At 38.7% G+C, this 17,128-nt stretch overlaps 1 protein-coding gene across 2 annotated transcripts in view; it reads right to left on the reverse strand.

The window, feature by feature from the left end:
- myom1b (myomesin 1b) overlaps positions 1–17,128 on the reverse strand; it is an 81,427-nt gene that overhangs the window by 6,812 nt on the left and 57,487 nt on the right. For both annotated transcript variants that reach the window (XM_067423114.1, XM_067423055.1), the window contains 10 exons: positions 16,986–17,099; positions 12,453–12,540; positions 11,706–11,744; positions 11,484–11,589; positions 8,934–9,097; positions 6,772–6,808; positions 6,640–6,662; positions 6,508–6,563; positions 6,164–6,379; positions 105–546 (listed from right to left, as the gene is read on the reverse strand). In XM_067423114.1, the coding sequence (XP_067279215.1) occupies positions 105–546; positions 6,164–6,379; positions 6,508–6,563; positions 6,640–6,662; positions 6,772–6,808; positions 8,934–9,097; positions 11,484–11,589; positions 11,706–11,744; positions 12,453–12,540; positions 16,986–17,099 (1,285 nt within the window). The remainder of the gene's footprint in view (positions 1–104; positions 547–6,163; positions 6,380–6,507; positions 6,564–6,639; positions 6,663–6,771; positions 6,809–8,933; positions 9,098–11,483; positions 11,590–11,705; positions 11,745–12,452; positions 12,541–16,985; positions 17,100–17,128) is intronic.

Raw genomic sequence — 17,128 nt, forward strand, 5'->3', positions numbered from 1 at the left:
CAGCTCCAACCAACACACTTTCACGCACAAAGCCACACATGATATTGTTTGTCAGGAGGTTATGTAATAGGTTTATGTTTGTGTATTTCTGCACCCTTTCTCACCTTTCAGCATTGTCTTATCCATCGAGTTATTTGCAGATGTCTCACCTGGTGTGGGAGAGGAGGGTTGAGGAGTGGATGTATTTGAGATTGAGGAAGTCGGATTAGCTGGGTGTTGGAGAATAGGGGTATCCGAGGTTTGATTTTGAGGGGTCGGGGTACCTGGGGATTGATTCTCTGGGATTTGGATTGACGGAGTTGGTGCACTTGTGGTTTGATTTTCAGGGGTCGGGGTCGCTGTAGTTATTTTTTGGGGATTTGGATTAGTAGGGGTTGGCGTCTGAGTTGGAGTGACTGTGGTGGGTGTTGTGGGAATTGATCTGGTTGAAGGCTTTGCTGAATGACAAGTGGGTACAGGAGTCGCAGGTCCAATGGTCACGTTTCCATCGGCATCAGCCAGATATGACACCACACCAAAATCACCCATGTTTTCGATCGTATTCAACTAGTAGGAGCAAGAGGCACAAATTACACCAATGTACATATGCATTCAATCTTCATTTCTTGATTAAATACTACAATGATCAATCAACATTACCATGAAAGTCAATTATAGTTGGGTAGAGAAGAGCATCGTGTGCATGTGCGTGTGTTCGTTCTAAATTATTTCACTGACCAAATATACAGTCTTGTTCAAAATAATAGCAGTACAATGTGACTAACCAGAATAATCAAGGTTTTTAGTATATTTTTTATTGCTACGTGGCAAACAAGTTACCAGTAGGTTCAGTAGATTGTCAGAAAACAAACAAGACCCAGCATTCATGATATGCACGCTCTTAAGGCTGTGCAATTGGGCAATTAGTTGAAAGGGGTGTGTTCAAAAAAATAGCAGTGTCTACCTTTGACTGTACAAACTCAAAACTATTTTGTACAAAAAATTTTTTTCTTTTTCTGGGATTTAGCAATCCTGTAAATCACTAAACTAATATTTAGTTGTATGACCACAGTTTTTTAAAACTGCTTGACATCTGTGTGGCATGGAGTCAACCAACTTGTGGCACCTCTCAGCTGTTATTCCACTCCATGATTCTTTAACAACATTCCACAATTCATTCACATTTCTTGGTTTTGCTTCAGAAACAGCATTTTTGATATCACCCCACAAGTTCTCAATTGGATTAAGGTCTGGAGATTGGGCTGGCCACTCCATAACATTAATTTTGTTGGTTTGGAACCAAGACTTTGCCCGTTTACTAGTGTGTTTTGGGTCATTGTCTTGTTGAAACAACCGTTTCAAGGGCATGTCCTCTTCAGCATAGGGCAACATGACCTCTTCAAGTATTTTAACATATGCAAACTGATCCATGATCCCTGGTATGCGATAAATAGGCCCAACACCATAGTAGGAGAAACATGCCCATATCATGATGCTTGCACCTCCATGCTTCACTGTCTTCACTGTGTACTGGTTTGGTTGCTAGGCAACGTGGGGGAGAGGACGCTGGCGTCGTCTGTTCGCCGCTTCTCCACCCACAAATGATCATGTTAATGTACTATTAGATTTAGATTTTATTTTATTTCCTTATGTTTGTGACTAGTCTAACAGTCAGAGCTACAATTGGGGCTGTTGCTGATTGCTGGCAGCCACTGAGAGGACGTTGTTCCTCGTTTCGCCGTTTTCCACCGCTTCTCTAATGTTTACGTTTGAATTGCTGCGGTTGGTTGGTTCTGGTTTGGAGGACATTTGATGTTTCTCGCCGCGACTGCTCACTGGTGGACTCCCTTGGGCTTAAGCTGCATGGTGGCTGAAGTTTGCACCGGGCTAGCGTCATCTGGGCCATCGTAATCGGCGTCCGGCATGATGTTGGGATGTTCCGCTTCTCGGCTGCGCCGCTGTTCCGTCCTGCATTGCGGCCGTGGAGCGGCTTGGACTTCTGCGCCGACCCCGGTGTGTCCACAGAAGTGCCCGAAAAAATGTTCTGCCTCCTGCATGGTGCTGCGGCGATCCCCATCGTTTGAATCGTCATGAAGACCCATCATCTGGTCTTCAGCTGTCCTGCCTCGGCGATGTCATCGGTACACTGCCGCTGGGAGAAATCTGAAACATGGAGTGGACCACAGTGTGCTGCGGAGCTAACAGAGACTTCCACCATCAGCTCTGTTTCTGTTCACCATCAGCTCTGTTTCTGTTCACCATCAGCTCTGTTTTCTGTTCTGTTTTCTGTGTTGGTTGATTGTTTGTAGTAGTATTCTATATTTTTACTTGTTATTCATTTTTTGTTGTTATTCCCCCCCCCCCCCCTTGTTGCACTTTGAGATTCTTCGGAATGAAAAGTGCATTATAAATAAAATCTATTATTATTATTATTATTACTGTGGCTTGAATTCAGAGTTTGGGGGTCGTCTCACAAACTGCCTGTGGCCCTTGGACCCAAAAAGAACAATTTTACTCTCATCAGTCCACAAAATGTTCCCCCATTTCTCTTTAGGCCAGTTGATGTGTTCTTTGGCAAATTGTAACCTCTTCTGCACATGCCTTTTTTTTAACAGAGGGACTTTGCGGGGGATTCTTGAAAATAGATTAGCTTCACACAGACGTCTTCTAACTGTCACAGTACTTACAGGTAACTCCAGACTGTCTTTGATCATCCTGGAGGTGATCATTGGCTGAGCCTTTGCCATTCTGGTTATTCTTCTATCCATTTTGATGGTTGTCTTCCGTTTTCTTCCACGTCTCTCTGGTTTTGCTCTCCATTTTAAGGCATTGGAGATCATTTTAGCTGAACAGCCTATCATTTTTTGCACCTCTTTATAGGTTTTTCCCTCTCTAATCAACTTTTTAATCAAAGTACGCTGTTCTTCTGAACAATGTCTTGAACGACCCATTTTCCTCAGCTTTCAAATGCATGTTCAACAAGTGTTGGCTTCATCCTTAAATAGGGGCCACCTGATTCACACCTGTTTCTTCACAAAATTGATGACCTCAGTGATTGAATGCCACACTGCTATTTTTTTGAACACACCCCTTTCAACTAATTCAACTAATTGCCCAATTGCACAGCCTTAAGAGCGTGCATATCATGAATGCTGGGTCTCATTTGTTTTCTGAGAATCTACTGAACCTACTGGTAACTTGTTTGCCACGTAGCAATAAAAAAATATACGAAAAACCTCGATTATTCTGGTTAGTCACATTGTACTGCTATTATTTTGAACAATACTGTACATACACTAAAAAAATGTTCAATAAGTTATGACAACATGTGTTTTTACATTGTTTTAACGCATCAAAATAAGTTAAGAAATGATAAAATATTTAACATTTAAAAGAGCTGTAACTAATTTTGTATAGTCAGTTTAACATAATCTCGTCGATTAAGTCGATTGTACTTACACATTTTAGGATGATTTTTTTTTTACAGTGTAAGTATAAATAGTTGAGAAAATGAGTTACATTATTTCAAATCGAACCCTACTTCAGTGTTTTTATGAAAAAGTTTCAATAACTGTTATTGACTGACATTTGTGAATATCTAACCCAACCAATAAACTAGTGTACTAGTTTTAAACTAGATTTTTGTCTTGAATTACAGTTTAGAGTCATTTGCCACAAGTCAGAGACAGTCTGCAGATTTCACTTATAATCGTGTAGTGTATGAAGGGCACACATTCCATCCAGCCAGAGGAAATCAAACATGTTGGATTGTTACTTTGATCTGATTTAGAACACATTTTCATTTGGCATGCGTCTTCGAACAATGTGAGTTTGTTGTTGGGAAGTTTGAGAACAATTTGAAAGTATAGTAGTGTGATCAATTTAGTGTTGTGTATGATGATTTTATCTTTTTATCATGTCTGGTGTTTCAAAATCTGTTCAGATTTGAAAATTTGTGTTGTGTATTCTAACCTTTTTCAGATTTTCAGAATCTTTGACAAATTTAGGGATGCAATAATCTGTTTCCATCTGGTAATGAGATTAATTTTGGCCAATCAGATCGCAAGTGGATGACGCTAGATACAGGTGTAAGCGGGGTGTCAAATATTTGGAGCTTGTACACTTTCAACCACTTCTAGAGGTAATTGAAAACTCATTTAACCGGTGTGATTTTTTAATGTAAATGTGGTTTGCTCGATGCATTTGAACAGCCACAAAACATTGTTCTTGGGTTTTATCATCTTCAAGCCAAACTTGGGTTTGGCTTGGGCCTTCTCTCCACCTACTGACCTAATGCCTAAACATGGGAAATGAGCAAGCCAGACGGATTTAAACTTTGTCAGCTGAAGACCCAAGTTTGGCTTGAAGACGATAAAACCCAAGCACAATGTTCTCTCACCATCACTGATTTCTAACACACACTCACAGCGCTCGGCATGGTCTTGGCTGTCAGAGCAGAAATGAAAGTTGCTGCTCTCCGTATTTTTCTCATGACGTTTTCATATGTAAATTACCTGAGTTTATTTCATTCATTTGATCCAAAGATCTGAAAATGTTTATACATGTACCTGGACCATAGACACTTCCCTAAAAAAAGAAAATCAGGACAGAAGTGGTTGAAATTGGACAAAAGAGGAGGTTTTAAACACCCGGTATAAACGGGTATGTGTCGTCTACTGTGATCCGATCCACCAGAACTTAATACCAGGTGTAAACGGGGCCAAGGTGTTTTACATGCTGATATACATTTATAATTGTATTGTTTTCAGCGTGGCACAATTTACACTGAATGTTAATGAAAACTAATATTATGAGCATGCTAAAGTATTGTTCCTGTGCTGTATTGCAAAGTTACTCTCAAATGTTTTCTGAACATTTTCATTAGGCTATGGAAACAAAAACAGTATTTGAGGAATCTGTTTTTGTGAGAGTGTGCAGGTTAGGGCTTCATTTGAGGGTAAAGTTAGTGATGGTGTTCAGGTTGGTCCAGGTGTTCAGACGACGAGACAACATCAGCATCTTAGATGCAGGATTCAGGAAGGAGGGATGTGAATGATGAGGACAATGCGGAGAAGAAAACAAGGGACACACTGAAACCACACAGAGAGGGAGTTGAGAGAATATGTGCTCTGTTTATTGGAAATAACACAGATGAAGTCAAATCCTTATCTGTGAGGTAAAACAGGAGGTGCAGTCGTGACTGCTGTGCACAGTGGGATCATACGTGCAGTGATTTATTAGCAGTGTGAAGCATTATAGAGAATCCACAGAAACCTTGCAGCAGGGCCATTGATTGATTTAAACAACGTTTAAAGTTGTCTTTACAGCATTCATTGTAATATGGACTATTTAGTGTTTTATGTGAATCTAAGCCCCTGCTCTTCAGGACAGAATAATAATAACCTGTACAGATACGGAGCATCCATTTATCCCTCAGTTCAAAACTGTTCATCTTTCAAGCACATGAGTGCATCTGTTACTGTAACTACATAAGGAAAGCCACTTACAATACAACCTGCAGTCAAAACTGCATTCATTCTCTCTAATCTGGGCTTGAAACTATTTTACTAACACCACAATGGAGAAAATGGTCAAGCAAATAATGCTAGATCTATCCAGAAAAAGATAAGTTAAATAACAGCTTGTTTCCATTTGGGTACTGGTGGATTAAAACTTGGACAATTTTCAGTCTGCAACCAAGATATTAGCACCATTTACAATTGTATTACTCTTCAGTAAGGATATATAACAGTCAAAAGTTTGGAATAATTACGTTTAATTAAGTTTTGAGAGTCTCCTATGCTCACCAAGGCTACATTGTCTGATACAGTGGAAATGTATTAGAATGATTTCTGAAGGATCATCTGAAGGAGGTCTAAAATTCAGCTTTGATCACAGGAATAAATTATTTTTTATAATATATTCTTATATAAAATTATTCTTTCAAATTGACCTATTTATACTATACAGTATTTTTTGATCACATAAATGCAGCCTTTCTGAGCTGAAGAGACGTCTATCAAAAACAAATATCTGAATTATTCTGAACTTTTGACTGATAGTGTACCTTCAGATATTTTATATAATAGGGCATTACTGTCAAAACTTTTCAAATCGTTAACTGAACTTTCGATTTTCTTTATTTTTTCTTGCCATGTTCCTCGTCTGGGATGAAGACACTTACGGTGAAGTCGCCGCTCTCCGTACCGTACTTGTTCTTTACCAGGATGCTGTACTTTCCAGAGTCAGCCGTATTGACTCCGGTGATGGTGAAACTGGCAAACTTGCCTGACTCAAACTTCAGAATGTAGTGATCGTCCGAAACCATCTCGCGTTCATTCTTCAACCAAGTGACCTCTGGTACAGGGTCACCCGAGATATTGCAGGTCAAGTTCAAAGCCTGTGAGAGAGAAGAGACAGATGGAACGATACAGAACACAACGTTTTTGTTGTTGACACTTTTGTAGGGGGAAATTGGAGCGCTGCAAAATGTTCTTTTCCAACCGTGTGGAGAACCATGTACTCTACCTTGCCCTCTTGGATGGTCACGACATCAGGCAAGCCGCCTGCCACACGGGCACGATCTGAGGAAAACACATTACAAATGACTCATCACCTTTCAAAAGAGACAAGCATGTATTTCTGCCTTCATCTACTCACTTCTTTCTGCAATAGCTGCAGCCCTAAGGGGAAAAAATGAAGATGGGAAAAGAAAATATTTGTATTAGTTATTCAGCTGTTAAGTCAAGCTGAATAGCATCTATCACAAATTTTCAGCTTAAAGGCACTTACTTGAGTCTTTGAAATTCAGCATACGCATCGTCAAATGCTGAAAATATAAAATTTCCATTTAAATGCCAAATTTTCTCCAAAAAATTCACATACAAAAATAAATAATACTTCGTACTCTTATAGGCAGATTTTTTATTTTATTTCTATGCAGCTGAGTGCCACAACTTTGAAGCCACATATCTCATTAACACCCTATTATCACACACTTCTGCACACTTGGGGCCAGATGGACTTAAAGGGTTAGTTCACCCAAAAATGAAAATTATTTCATTAATTACTCACCCTCATGTCGTTGGACACCTGTAACACCTTCGTTCATCTTCGGAACACAAATGAAGATATTTTTGTTGAAAGCTGATGGCTGAGAAAGGCTTCAGAAAGGCCTCCATTGACATTCAGTATATTTCCAGTGACCCACTCACAAGACCCATAAAGACGTCGTTAAAAAGTCCATCTCACTACAGTGGCTGTACAATAATTTTACAATGCGACGAGAATAGTTTGTGCGCAAAAAAAAAATCAAAATAAAGACTTTATCCACCAAGTTATTGTCTTCCGTGCAGGTCTCTGACGTGAACTCACCTGGAACTCACACTAGAGTGCGGATCGGGCCGCATTTTTCTGTCCGAGCCCGGCCCGCGTCCGACAGAGCTGTAACCGAGCCCGACAGGCATTAAAATATTTATGTCCGAGCCCGACCCGAGCCCGACAGTTAAAATCTATTTTTTTTCCTCATATACTAATGACACGTACGTTTGTTTGTGTGGAAAGCCCGCTTTTATTAAGCAACTGTAGTAAGGCATTCTGAAATATGAGGAGCGCATCAGCATGCGCATGGGGCATCAAACGTTACACAGAGCCCAATCAAATAGCCAACTGAAATTAAATGAACAAAGGTCTGCTAAAAATGGCCCAAGCTAACAGAACAAAACATTAACGTAACACAATTGAAATGCTTATTGAAATGAAAGTCATCTTACCAATTTTCTCAAACTGTATGGTTCCTAAACTGCAACATGGGATCTATTTACATAATCTATCCATCAAAGTTTAGGCTAATCGAGGTTTTATGCAGAAAAAGGATTGCATCAACTGTGGATGGCTTCAAGGCTGTCCTGCTGCCAGCAGCGCTGTAGTTGCGCTCACTGGAATGACAAGGATGCCGCGGGCAATATGCATGCACGTGTTGCGCGTTGTTGTCACGGCGACATAAACAAATTATTTTAATCACAAAAACAAACCAATTGCATCAAGTTAAACAGGCCCATTGGCTACTTGCATAATAAGCAGTTTTAAATTTAAAAGGTTCAATGCCTTATCGCGCTGACGTGACCGAGCCCGACCCGAACCCGAACGTCATTTCTAAATATCTGTCCGAACCTGGACTGACCAGTTGAGTACCGTTGGAACCCGTTGGGCTCGGGTCGGGTATTCATCCTCTAACTCACGCGATAGCGGCGCTCCTCCTCTTCTGGGTCATGTATTGAACGGTGGATCTACGTCATATTGTCACGCATGCGTCGAGTTCACGTCAATAACTTGTTGGATAAAGTCGTTATTTTGTTTTTTGTGCGCACAATAACTATTTTCGTCGCATTGTAAAATGATTGTACAGCTACTGTAGTGAGATGGACTTTGTAACGAAGTCTTTAGTGCCTTTATGGGTCTTGTGAGTGGGTCACTGGAAATATACTGAATGCCAATGGAGGCCTTTCTGAAGCCTTTCTCTTTCCAACAACATGAGGGTGAGTAATTAATGAAATAATTTTCATTTTTGGGTGAACTAACCCTTTAACAGGGAAAATTAGCGTGGGAGCGCAATTCCACAAAAGCACTGATGGGAGTGGAAAGTTCTGAGTGTGATCTGCTGATGACGCACAAATGAAAGAAAACAGACGCAGATGGATCATTTCCATAATGACCAGCACAATCTAACAAGAGCAGCGCAAACTAGCCTCTGGTTTAAGACATGCTTTTTTGGGCAGTAAATAATGGTGTTCGAATTTTTCACTGTGTGTCTTTAGTAAATCCTGACAGTTTTTTTTAATCATTATCCTGGAAATAATATACTGAGTGTAGTTTTTGCAGGCTTAATTGATTTACATTTTTTTTAATTTGCAAAGAGCTATTCATATGGTGTGTGTATGAGCATGTTTCCTCACCTTGTCCAGCCAGTTCCACAGTTCTGCGCAAACCTCCTTTCCCATCGAAGAACTCAATGGCATATTTGCCTTTATCTTTCTCGGTGGGCTCAGAGATCTGCAGCCACAGCTGCTCTCCCACCACACCGCTCTTAATGCGCTCGGTGAATGCGATTGCAGCATCCCTTGAAAAAAAGCACACACAAACTTTGTAAAATTATACTTTGCTGTCCAACTGTACAGTGAAGCTGTACATAAGAAAGTAATAATGATTTTGACTTTAGAAAGCCATCAGACTAATGTTGAATTTAAACTAATTTTTCTTCAGGAAAAAAAGTTAATACATAAAATCCTCCACAAAAACATAGTTACTGGTAAAACCATGGGTAAAGTATATAATATACATACACTATATTGCCAAAAGTTTTGGGATGCCTGCCATGACATGCACATGAACTTTAATGACATCCCATTCTTAATCCGTAGGGTTTAATGTGGAGTTTGCCCACCCTTTGGAGCTATAACAGCTTCAGCTCTTCTGGGAAGGCTTTCTCTAAGGTTTAGGAGTGTGTTTATGGGAATGTTTTTTCATTCTTCTAAAAGCACAATTATAAGGTCAAGTCAAGTTCCTCCACAGCAAACTCACTCATCCATGTCTTAATGGACCTTGCTTTGTGCACTGGTGTGCAGTCATGTTGGAAAAGGAAGGGGTCATCCCTAATTCCCACAAAGTTGGGAGCACGAAATTGTCCAAAATGAATTGGTATGCTGAAGCATTAAGAGTTCGTTTCACTGGAACTAAGGGGCCAAGCCCAACCCCTGAAAAACAACCCCATGCTATGGTATCCCCCTCCACCAAACTTTACACTTGGCACTATGCAGTCAGGCAAGTACTCTTCTCCTGGCATCCGCCAAACCCAGACTCGTCCATCAGATTGCCAGTAAAAGAAATGTGATTCGTCACTCCAGAGAACCATTCTCCACTGCTCTAGAGTCCAGTGGCGGTGTGTTTTACACCACTGTATCCGATGCTTTGCATTGCTCTTGGTGATGTAAGGTTTGGATTCAAACCCATTCCATAAAGCTCTCTACGCACTGATCTTGAGCTAATCTGAAGGCCATACAAAGTTTGGAGGTCTGTAGCTGTTGACTCAGCAGAAAGTTGCAGACTTCTGCGTACTGTGCCCCTCAACATGCGCTGACCCTGCTTGATTTTACATGGCCTACAAGTTTCTGTTGTTCCCAATTGCTTCCACTTTGTTATAATACCACTAACAGTTAACCGTGGATGGAAAATTTACTAGTGAGGAAATTTCGTGAATGGACTTATTGCACAGATGGCAACCTATCACAGTACCACGCTTGAATTCACAGAGCTCCTAAAAGCGACCCATTCTTTCACAAATGTTTGTAGAAGCGTCTGCATGCCTAGATGCTTGAGTTTATATACCTTTGACCATGGAAGTGATTGGAACATCTGAATTCTATGATTTGAAGGGGTGTCCCAATACTTTTGGCAATATAGTGTACATAATGTATTTGTTTTATGGGGAATGTTTACCGTATTTTCTGAAAGACGAGTGGAGCCAGGTCAAAATTACATTGTTGACAAAAAACGAACAAACACATGAAGCTACATCCGTGTATATTAAAAGTCCCTTAAAGACAAGCCATTTCACACAGTGGCTATCTTTGAAACACCTCTCGGCATGCTAGTGCAGCTCCTATCTCTTTGAATTGGAAAACTTAAAATTCTCCAAAACTCTTCGCCAAGCTTATGATTAAGTTCATATTTGAAATCACCAATGAAATCTGACAAGAACTGTCTCGTTAAATCTTGTTTCTAAATGCCCAAATCATGACAAAAAAAAAAATCCTTTACCACTTTTCCTTTTCCAAAAATCCTCTTTACTTTAGAAGGCGGGACTTATTCTGACATATTGTGCCTTGCACATTTCCCCATTCATAGTAATACGAGTGTGCCGTCTTTCTGTATATAAAGTCTTTAGTATAAGTCACATCTGTGATTAAAACATTCAGAAATAATAAAATGAGTGAAAATATAGAGTAAAGTATATTAAAGTATAAAGCAAATGTGGAATTCATTATGAATAACATTTATTTTAAATGCCAAACCTGATAACATTTATTTAAAGCGAAAATGAAACTGTGCATATGGCCATGACATAACTAAAATGAAGACGTGAAAGAATAAAACATGCTCATGTCACGTGTGGTGATTTATATATTTCTACGGTCTGCATAGTCTTCTTCAATTTGCTCTCAGTGTGGACAGAAAAAATGATTGATGCTAGAAATGTGTCATGCATTAATGCGCTTAAGAAGAGAAACCCTCCTTAAACGGTAACACTTCATTTTACACTGTCCTTGTTACTTGTATTTACTATAGTGATAACTATAAATTATGCATAATTACATCCAACTAACCCTAAACCAAACCCTATAGTAAGTACACACAGTTAATTATTATTACGCAGTACTTAAATATACAAACGTAACAAGGGCACTTTAAAATAAAGTGCAAGCTCTTAAACACAGACATGTTCTTACTTGTGATGCCAGGTGACGTGCAGCTCGTCGTTGTAGTAGCTGACGAAGGAGTAGATCCTGATTCCCTCCTCTGTGCTCTGGATCTTCAGTGGAGTGGAAGAATTTGCTGGAAAAAACGAAAGTCAACATTTGTCTTGGACAGTGAAGATTTAGAAGACATTAAATTATGTTTACTATGCCATCATAAAACTCATTTACACTTGAAAATGATGTAAATCTTACCAATAACACTGAAAACTTGATTCATCAGGTCTTTGAATCCTGGAAAACAGAAGTTAGACACTTATTAACAAAATATCAATTAAGATCAAATCAAGAAGATATAATACATTTTCTGTATCAATTGTGGGGAAAATCTGTGAAATTCTGAGGTATGCATTTATATAAGATAAAAATGTTTGGTAACCCTTTATTTTACAATGTTCCTGTTTCACAACTTACATGTTCTAACTATAGTTATATCAGTAAATGATGCATAATTGTAAGCAACTAATCCTTATAACTATAATTACAATGTAAACAAGAGCTCCTTAAAATAAAGTACAACCAAAAGTTTAACCAGAGCTGAGAGTTAACTCCTGAAGGCATTTTTAAAGTTTTTTTGTCTGAAAAAAAAGATTTTGAACACAAAAGAAGATATTTTGTAGAATGTCGGTAATCAAACAGTTGACGGTAGACATTGACATCCATAGTAGGAAAAAAAGCCAAACTCAATGGCTTCCGTCAACTGTTTGGTTACCGACATCCTTCAAAATATCTTCTTTAGTATTCAGCAAAAAAAGAAACTTATACAGGTTTGGAACAGCTTAAGGGTGAGTAAACAATTTTATTTTTAGGTGAACTATCCCATTGTACGTAAAATATGTAATGTGAAATTAAAATCACAGCACAAATTAGTGCACATTCGAGTAAGAGGAGAAAGAGTTTTATAATAGTAAAAGTACTTTTAAAGCATATTTCTGTTGTTACCTTGGTCAGTAAGGTTGAGGGTGGAGGTGTCTTTGCCTCTGTCATCCTTCAGAACTACTTCATATATACCAGCATCCTTCTTTGAGATCTGTCATTGACACATGAACAAACACAAAATTCATCAAAACCAGTACATGCCTAACAATTTGTGCCTAACAAAGCATGCGTGCGATCTCCATGTGTGCGATGCTGTATGCTACAAAAATCTGACAAAAGCAGAAAGAAAAATAATTAACAAGTGTTGAAGAATTACATTGATTATATGAAATAGAAATACATTATGTATCAATAAAATAATGATTGGGCCTTCTGTAAGGAGAGGGTCCTGAAAGATCATGGAAAACTACTGGAAGATTACATCACTTGGTGTACAAGCACGGATGTGAGGTCTAGGTGATCAGTGGAGCGTTTAGAGAATGGCACATGAGATGTATTGTTGGAAAAAAGAGAAACTGGGGACTTTCACACAGTAAATCTAAAAGATGCAGAGGTTTGCATGTAAGTGTTGCAAAATCATAAGGTGGAGCTAGAGAACAAAGGATGGTTTAGAAAGGTGCCCATTGGATGAGGGGAGATAAGAAAACAGGAGTTTTACTATGGAAAATTCAGCTGGCATCTCACTTTGTTGTTCATACAATAAAGTTAATATCTTCTTAGACCTAGAACTTCGACTTTGAGATTATTTCTTTGAATGCTGAACTGAAGGCACATTGAGACTTAGAATTTTCCACAACATAATACGTAATTTTGAAAGAGTAGGAAGACAGATGCACAAAACAACAACAAAACATATAGGCAAAACATAGAGACCGATATCAATTAAAGGGTTAGTTCACCCAAAACTGAAAATTATTTCATTAATTACTCACCCTCATGTCGTTGGACACCTGTAACACCTTCGTTCATCTTCAGAACACAAATGAAGATATTTTTGTTGAAAGCTGATGGCTGAGAAAGGCTTCAGATAGGCCTCCATTGGGATTCAGTATATTTCCAGTGACCCACTCACAAGACCCATAAAGGCACTAAAGACTTCGTTACAAAGTCCATCTCACTACAGTGGATGTACAATCATTTTACAATGCGACGAAAATAGTTATTGTGCGCACAAAAATCAAAATAACGATATAATCCACGAAATTATTGACGAGAATATGACGCAGCTCCGCCTACACGGAAGACAATATCTTGGCAGATAAAGTCATTTTTGTGATTTTTTTGAAACTGTTCTCGCCGCTTGGTACAATTATTGTACAGCCACTGTAGTGAGATGGACTTTGTAACGAAGTCTTTAGTGCCTTTATGGGTCTTGTGAGTGGGTTAGTGTAAATGTACTGAATCCCAATGGAGGCCTTTTTGAAGCCTTTCTCAGCCATAAACTTTCAACAAAAATATCTCAATTTGTGTTCTGAAGATGAACGAAGGTGTTACAGGTGTCCAACGACATGAGGGTGAGTAATTAATGAAATAATTTTCATTTTTGGGTGAACTAACCCTTTAAGTTAAAATGCTCATATGAGAGAAGGACTGAAAAGCCAAAGTGATAATGGAATAGAAAAGGTCAGCAAAATAATTCACCAAAGCACTAACAGAAATGGCAATGAATAAAACTGAGATATTGTATAATGAGGTGATTCCAACTAATATGATGAGGAGATCATGACAGTAAGAGAAAATGTTGTGGAAAATGTATGTTAAAACCCTATATATACACTACCGTTCACTAAGCACACTAAGTGTGGGGTCATTAAGATGTTTTAATGTTTTAGAAGGTAGTCTCTTAATCTTACCAAAGCTGCATATTTGATTGAATATACTGTTAAAACACTAATATTGTGAAATATGATTACTATTTAAAATAACAGTTTTCAATGTGAATCTACTTTAAAGGTGGGGAAAAATGTTATTTCAAAACCGTTTTACAAAACAGACTTGGGCCGAGTGCAATAACAAACGTGTAGCCAATCAGAGGGGCGTGTCTATTACTGACGGTGAGAAGACAGGCTCAGTGTATGTCATTATTCAAAACACTCAGTCACACAGTACGGACATTAGCCGTGAACTAATATATGCTGGCTTTTGCTTGAATATGCTCGTGTTTCACATTCACTTGTTTGTTTATTTGCGATCGTATTGTCACTCACTTCAGCGTTGATAAAGACCTGTTCATTTACACACCGTATGGAGCATCTAAATCTCCTCACTGTGTGCTTCAAGCGTCAGCTCACAAAATGTGTCCCACAAGTAAGATACTATACTCCTAATATATGTTTGTTTCCTCTTTTCATGGTCTAAATAACCCTTATCCGGTCATAATTGTAATATATCGTTTGCTGGACTATCGAGCTTGTGTACTATTGAGTTGTTCATGAGAACTGTTTTTGTTTTGTGATCGCTATAACTCTAATCTGGTCATAATTGTAATATGTCCTCAGTTGGACTGTCGTGCTCGTGTTCTATCGAGTTGTTCATGAGAACGGTTTGTGTTTTTGTGATGGATATTCACTTTTTCATTGAATATTTGACCTGGATTAGTAACATGCAATTTCTGCCATAGATGTTGTCTGGGTTACGTATGTGTGGGGCGGAGCTTTCAAAATAGGGCTGAGACCTTTTTGGGGGTAGGGCGTTGGGACGTGTTTGTTTTGGTGATTTGAAATAACAACAACGGTTACCAGAAAGCACTTATCCCACCTTTAAATTGTAATTTATTCATGTGATTGAGAAGCTGAATTTTTAACATTATAACTCCAGTCTATATATTCTTATCAGTTGTGCTGCATCATGTTTTTTTTTTTTGTGTGTGTGTGTGTGTGTGTGTGTGTGTGTGTGTGTGTGTGTGTGTGTGTGTGTGTGTGTGTGTGTGTGTGTGTGTGTGTATATATTTATATCTATTTGAAGACCCTGCTAATTTGCAAGTTATTCCACTTAGAAATGTTAATATTTGGTACAGTAGCCTTTGTTTGCAATTAGAGAGGTCAGATGTTTCCTGTAGTTTTTCACCAAGTTTGCACACTGCATGAGGGATTTTGGCCCATTCCTCCACAAAGATCTTCTCTAGATCTGCAAAGATTCTCTATTGGGTTTAGATCTGGAGACTGGTTAGGCCATGCCAGAACCTTGATATGCTTCTTACAGAGCTACTCCTTGGTTATCCTGGCTGTGTGCTTTGGGTCATTGTCATGTTGGAAGACCCAGCCTCGACCAATCTTCAATGCTCTAACTGGGGGAAGGAGGTTGTTCCCCAAAATCTCACAATACATGGCCCTGGTCATCCTCTCCTTAATACAGTGCAGTCACCCTGTCCCAATGTGCAGAAATGCACCCCCAAAGCATGATGCTACCACCCCCATGCTTTACAGTAGGGATGGTGTTCTTTTGATGGTACTCATCATTCTTCTTTCCCCTAACACAGCCAATCCGTATATTTTGGGAAACGGGGATGTCATCACACCACGTCTCATCAATATTGCGTCATTTAATCACTGTATTTGCATTATTGTAAGGGTTGGCTTAGGGTTGGGGTAGGTGTAGACGTTAATAACCCAGTAAGTAGCAAATTTATTTATTGTTATTTTATCATGAGAATTTGCCTCACTTCCGACCTTTGCAGTAGCCCTTATAGCCACAACTCTTCTGAGTTTTTAGTGTTTTTAGGTGGCAGAATTACAGCGCCACACACTGGTCTGGTGTGTGTATACTGCATTGTTTTAAGTCAGTTTCAGTGGTTTTGTGTATACGAAGATGATGGGGGAAAAAAGAACGGATACAGAAAGCTCTGGCATCATGTGGATGTGGCCTTAATATCCCATATTTTATATTATTAAACAGGAAACAGGAGTGCATATTGGAACATTAAAAGTGGTAGACTAATTTTCTAATACTATGTTTAAAGTATACTATGTTATTATGTTATATGTTTAGTGTAACCACGTTATTTACTTTTGTCCAAAAATGTATTTTAATGCATTTCAACATGCCATGTACTTTTTGTTTGTTATCTGTTCTTTTTTATCACTTTTATTTCCATAAAAAGTCTTTAAGAAATAATAGAGCATGTTTTATAACTTACGTGGCAATAAATGAACAACGACAAAGTTATTTAATAAAATTTTGCTTGTAACTTCTGGGAACGATATGGTATATAGTCAAATTTATTTTTAAATTGAATCATTACATAAATACTTCTACATACACATCAACTACACAGTGGGGTGCACAGACCTCCACGGGGGCAGGGTCCATCACGTTCGGGGCGTGGTGCGATGCGATCGAAAAGGGCACTTTCACTTTCAAAGGGGCAGGGGCAGAGGCCACATGTTTGTTGGGTCCATATGTGTCACCTGATAAGTTGCTGAGCATCATTTTAATTAAGATTACTGGAAAACGTTTTACAGGAAAATACTACAGTAGTTTTTCAACTTCAAAAATGTTCATTTTCAATGTGTTATTTGCCATTTCTTGTCAAATGTACAATTTCTTAATGAAAATTTTCACACCAAATGTTCTCTGCATGAGTGAAATGTTTCTTACCTGATTGATCTCCAAAGTTAATACTCCTTCAGAAAAATCCAGTTTCTCATTGACCTTAACCTCTCGTCCATCCTTATACCACAGGGCCACAGAGTCTTTCTTCATATTACCAACCTAGATCACAGGTTAATGTATCACTGATA

This window comes from Pseudorasbora parva, chromosome 1, assembly GCF_024679245.1.
Source record: "Pseudorasbora parva isolate DD20220531a chromosome 1, ASM2467924v1, whole genome shotgun sequence".
In the NCBI taxonomy this organism is placed as follows: Eukaryota; Metazoa; Chordata; class Actinopteri; order Cypriniformes; family Gobionidae; genus Pseudorasbora; species Pseudorasbora parva.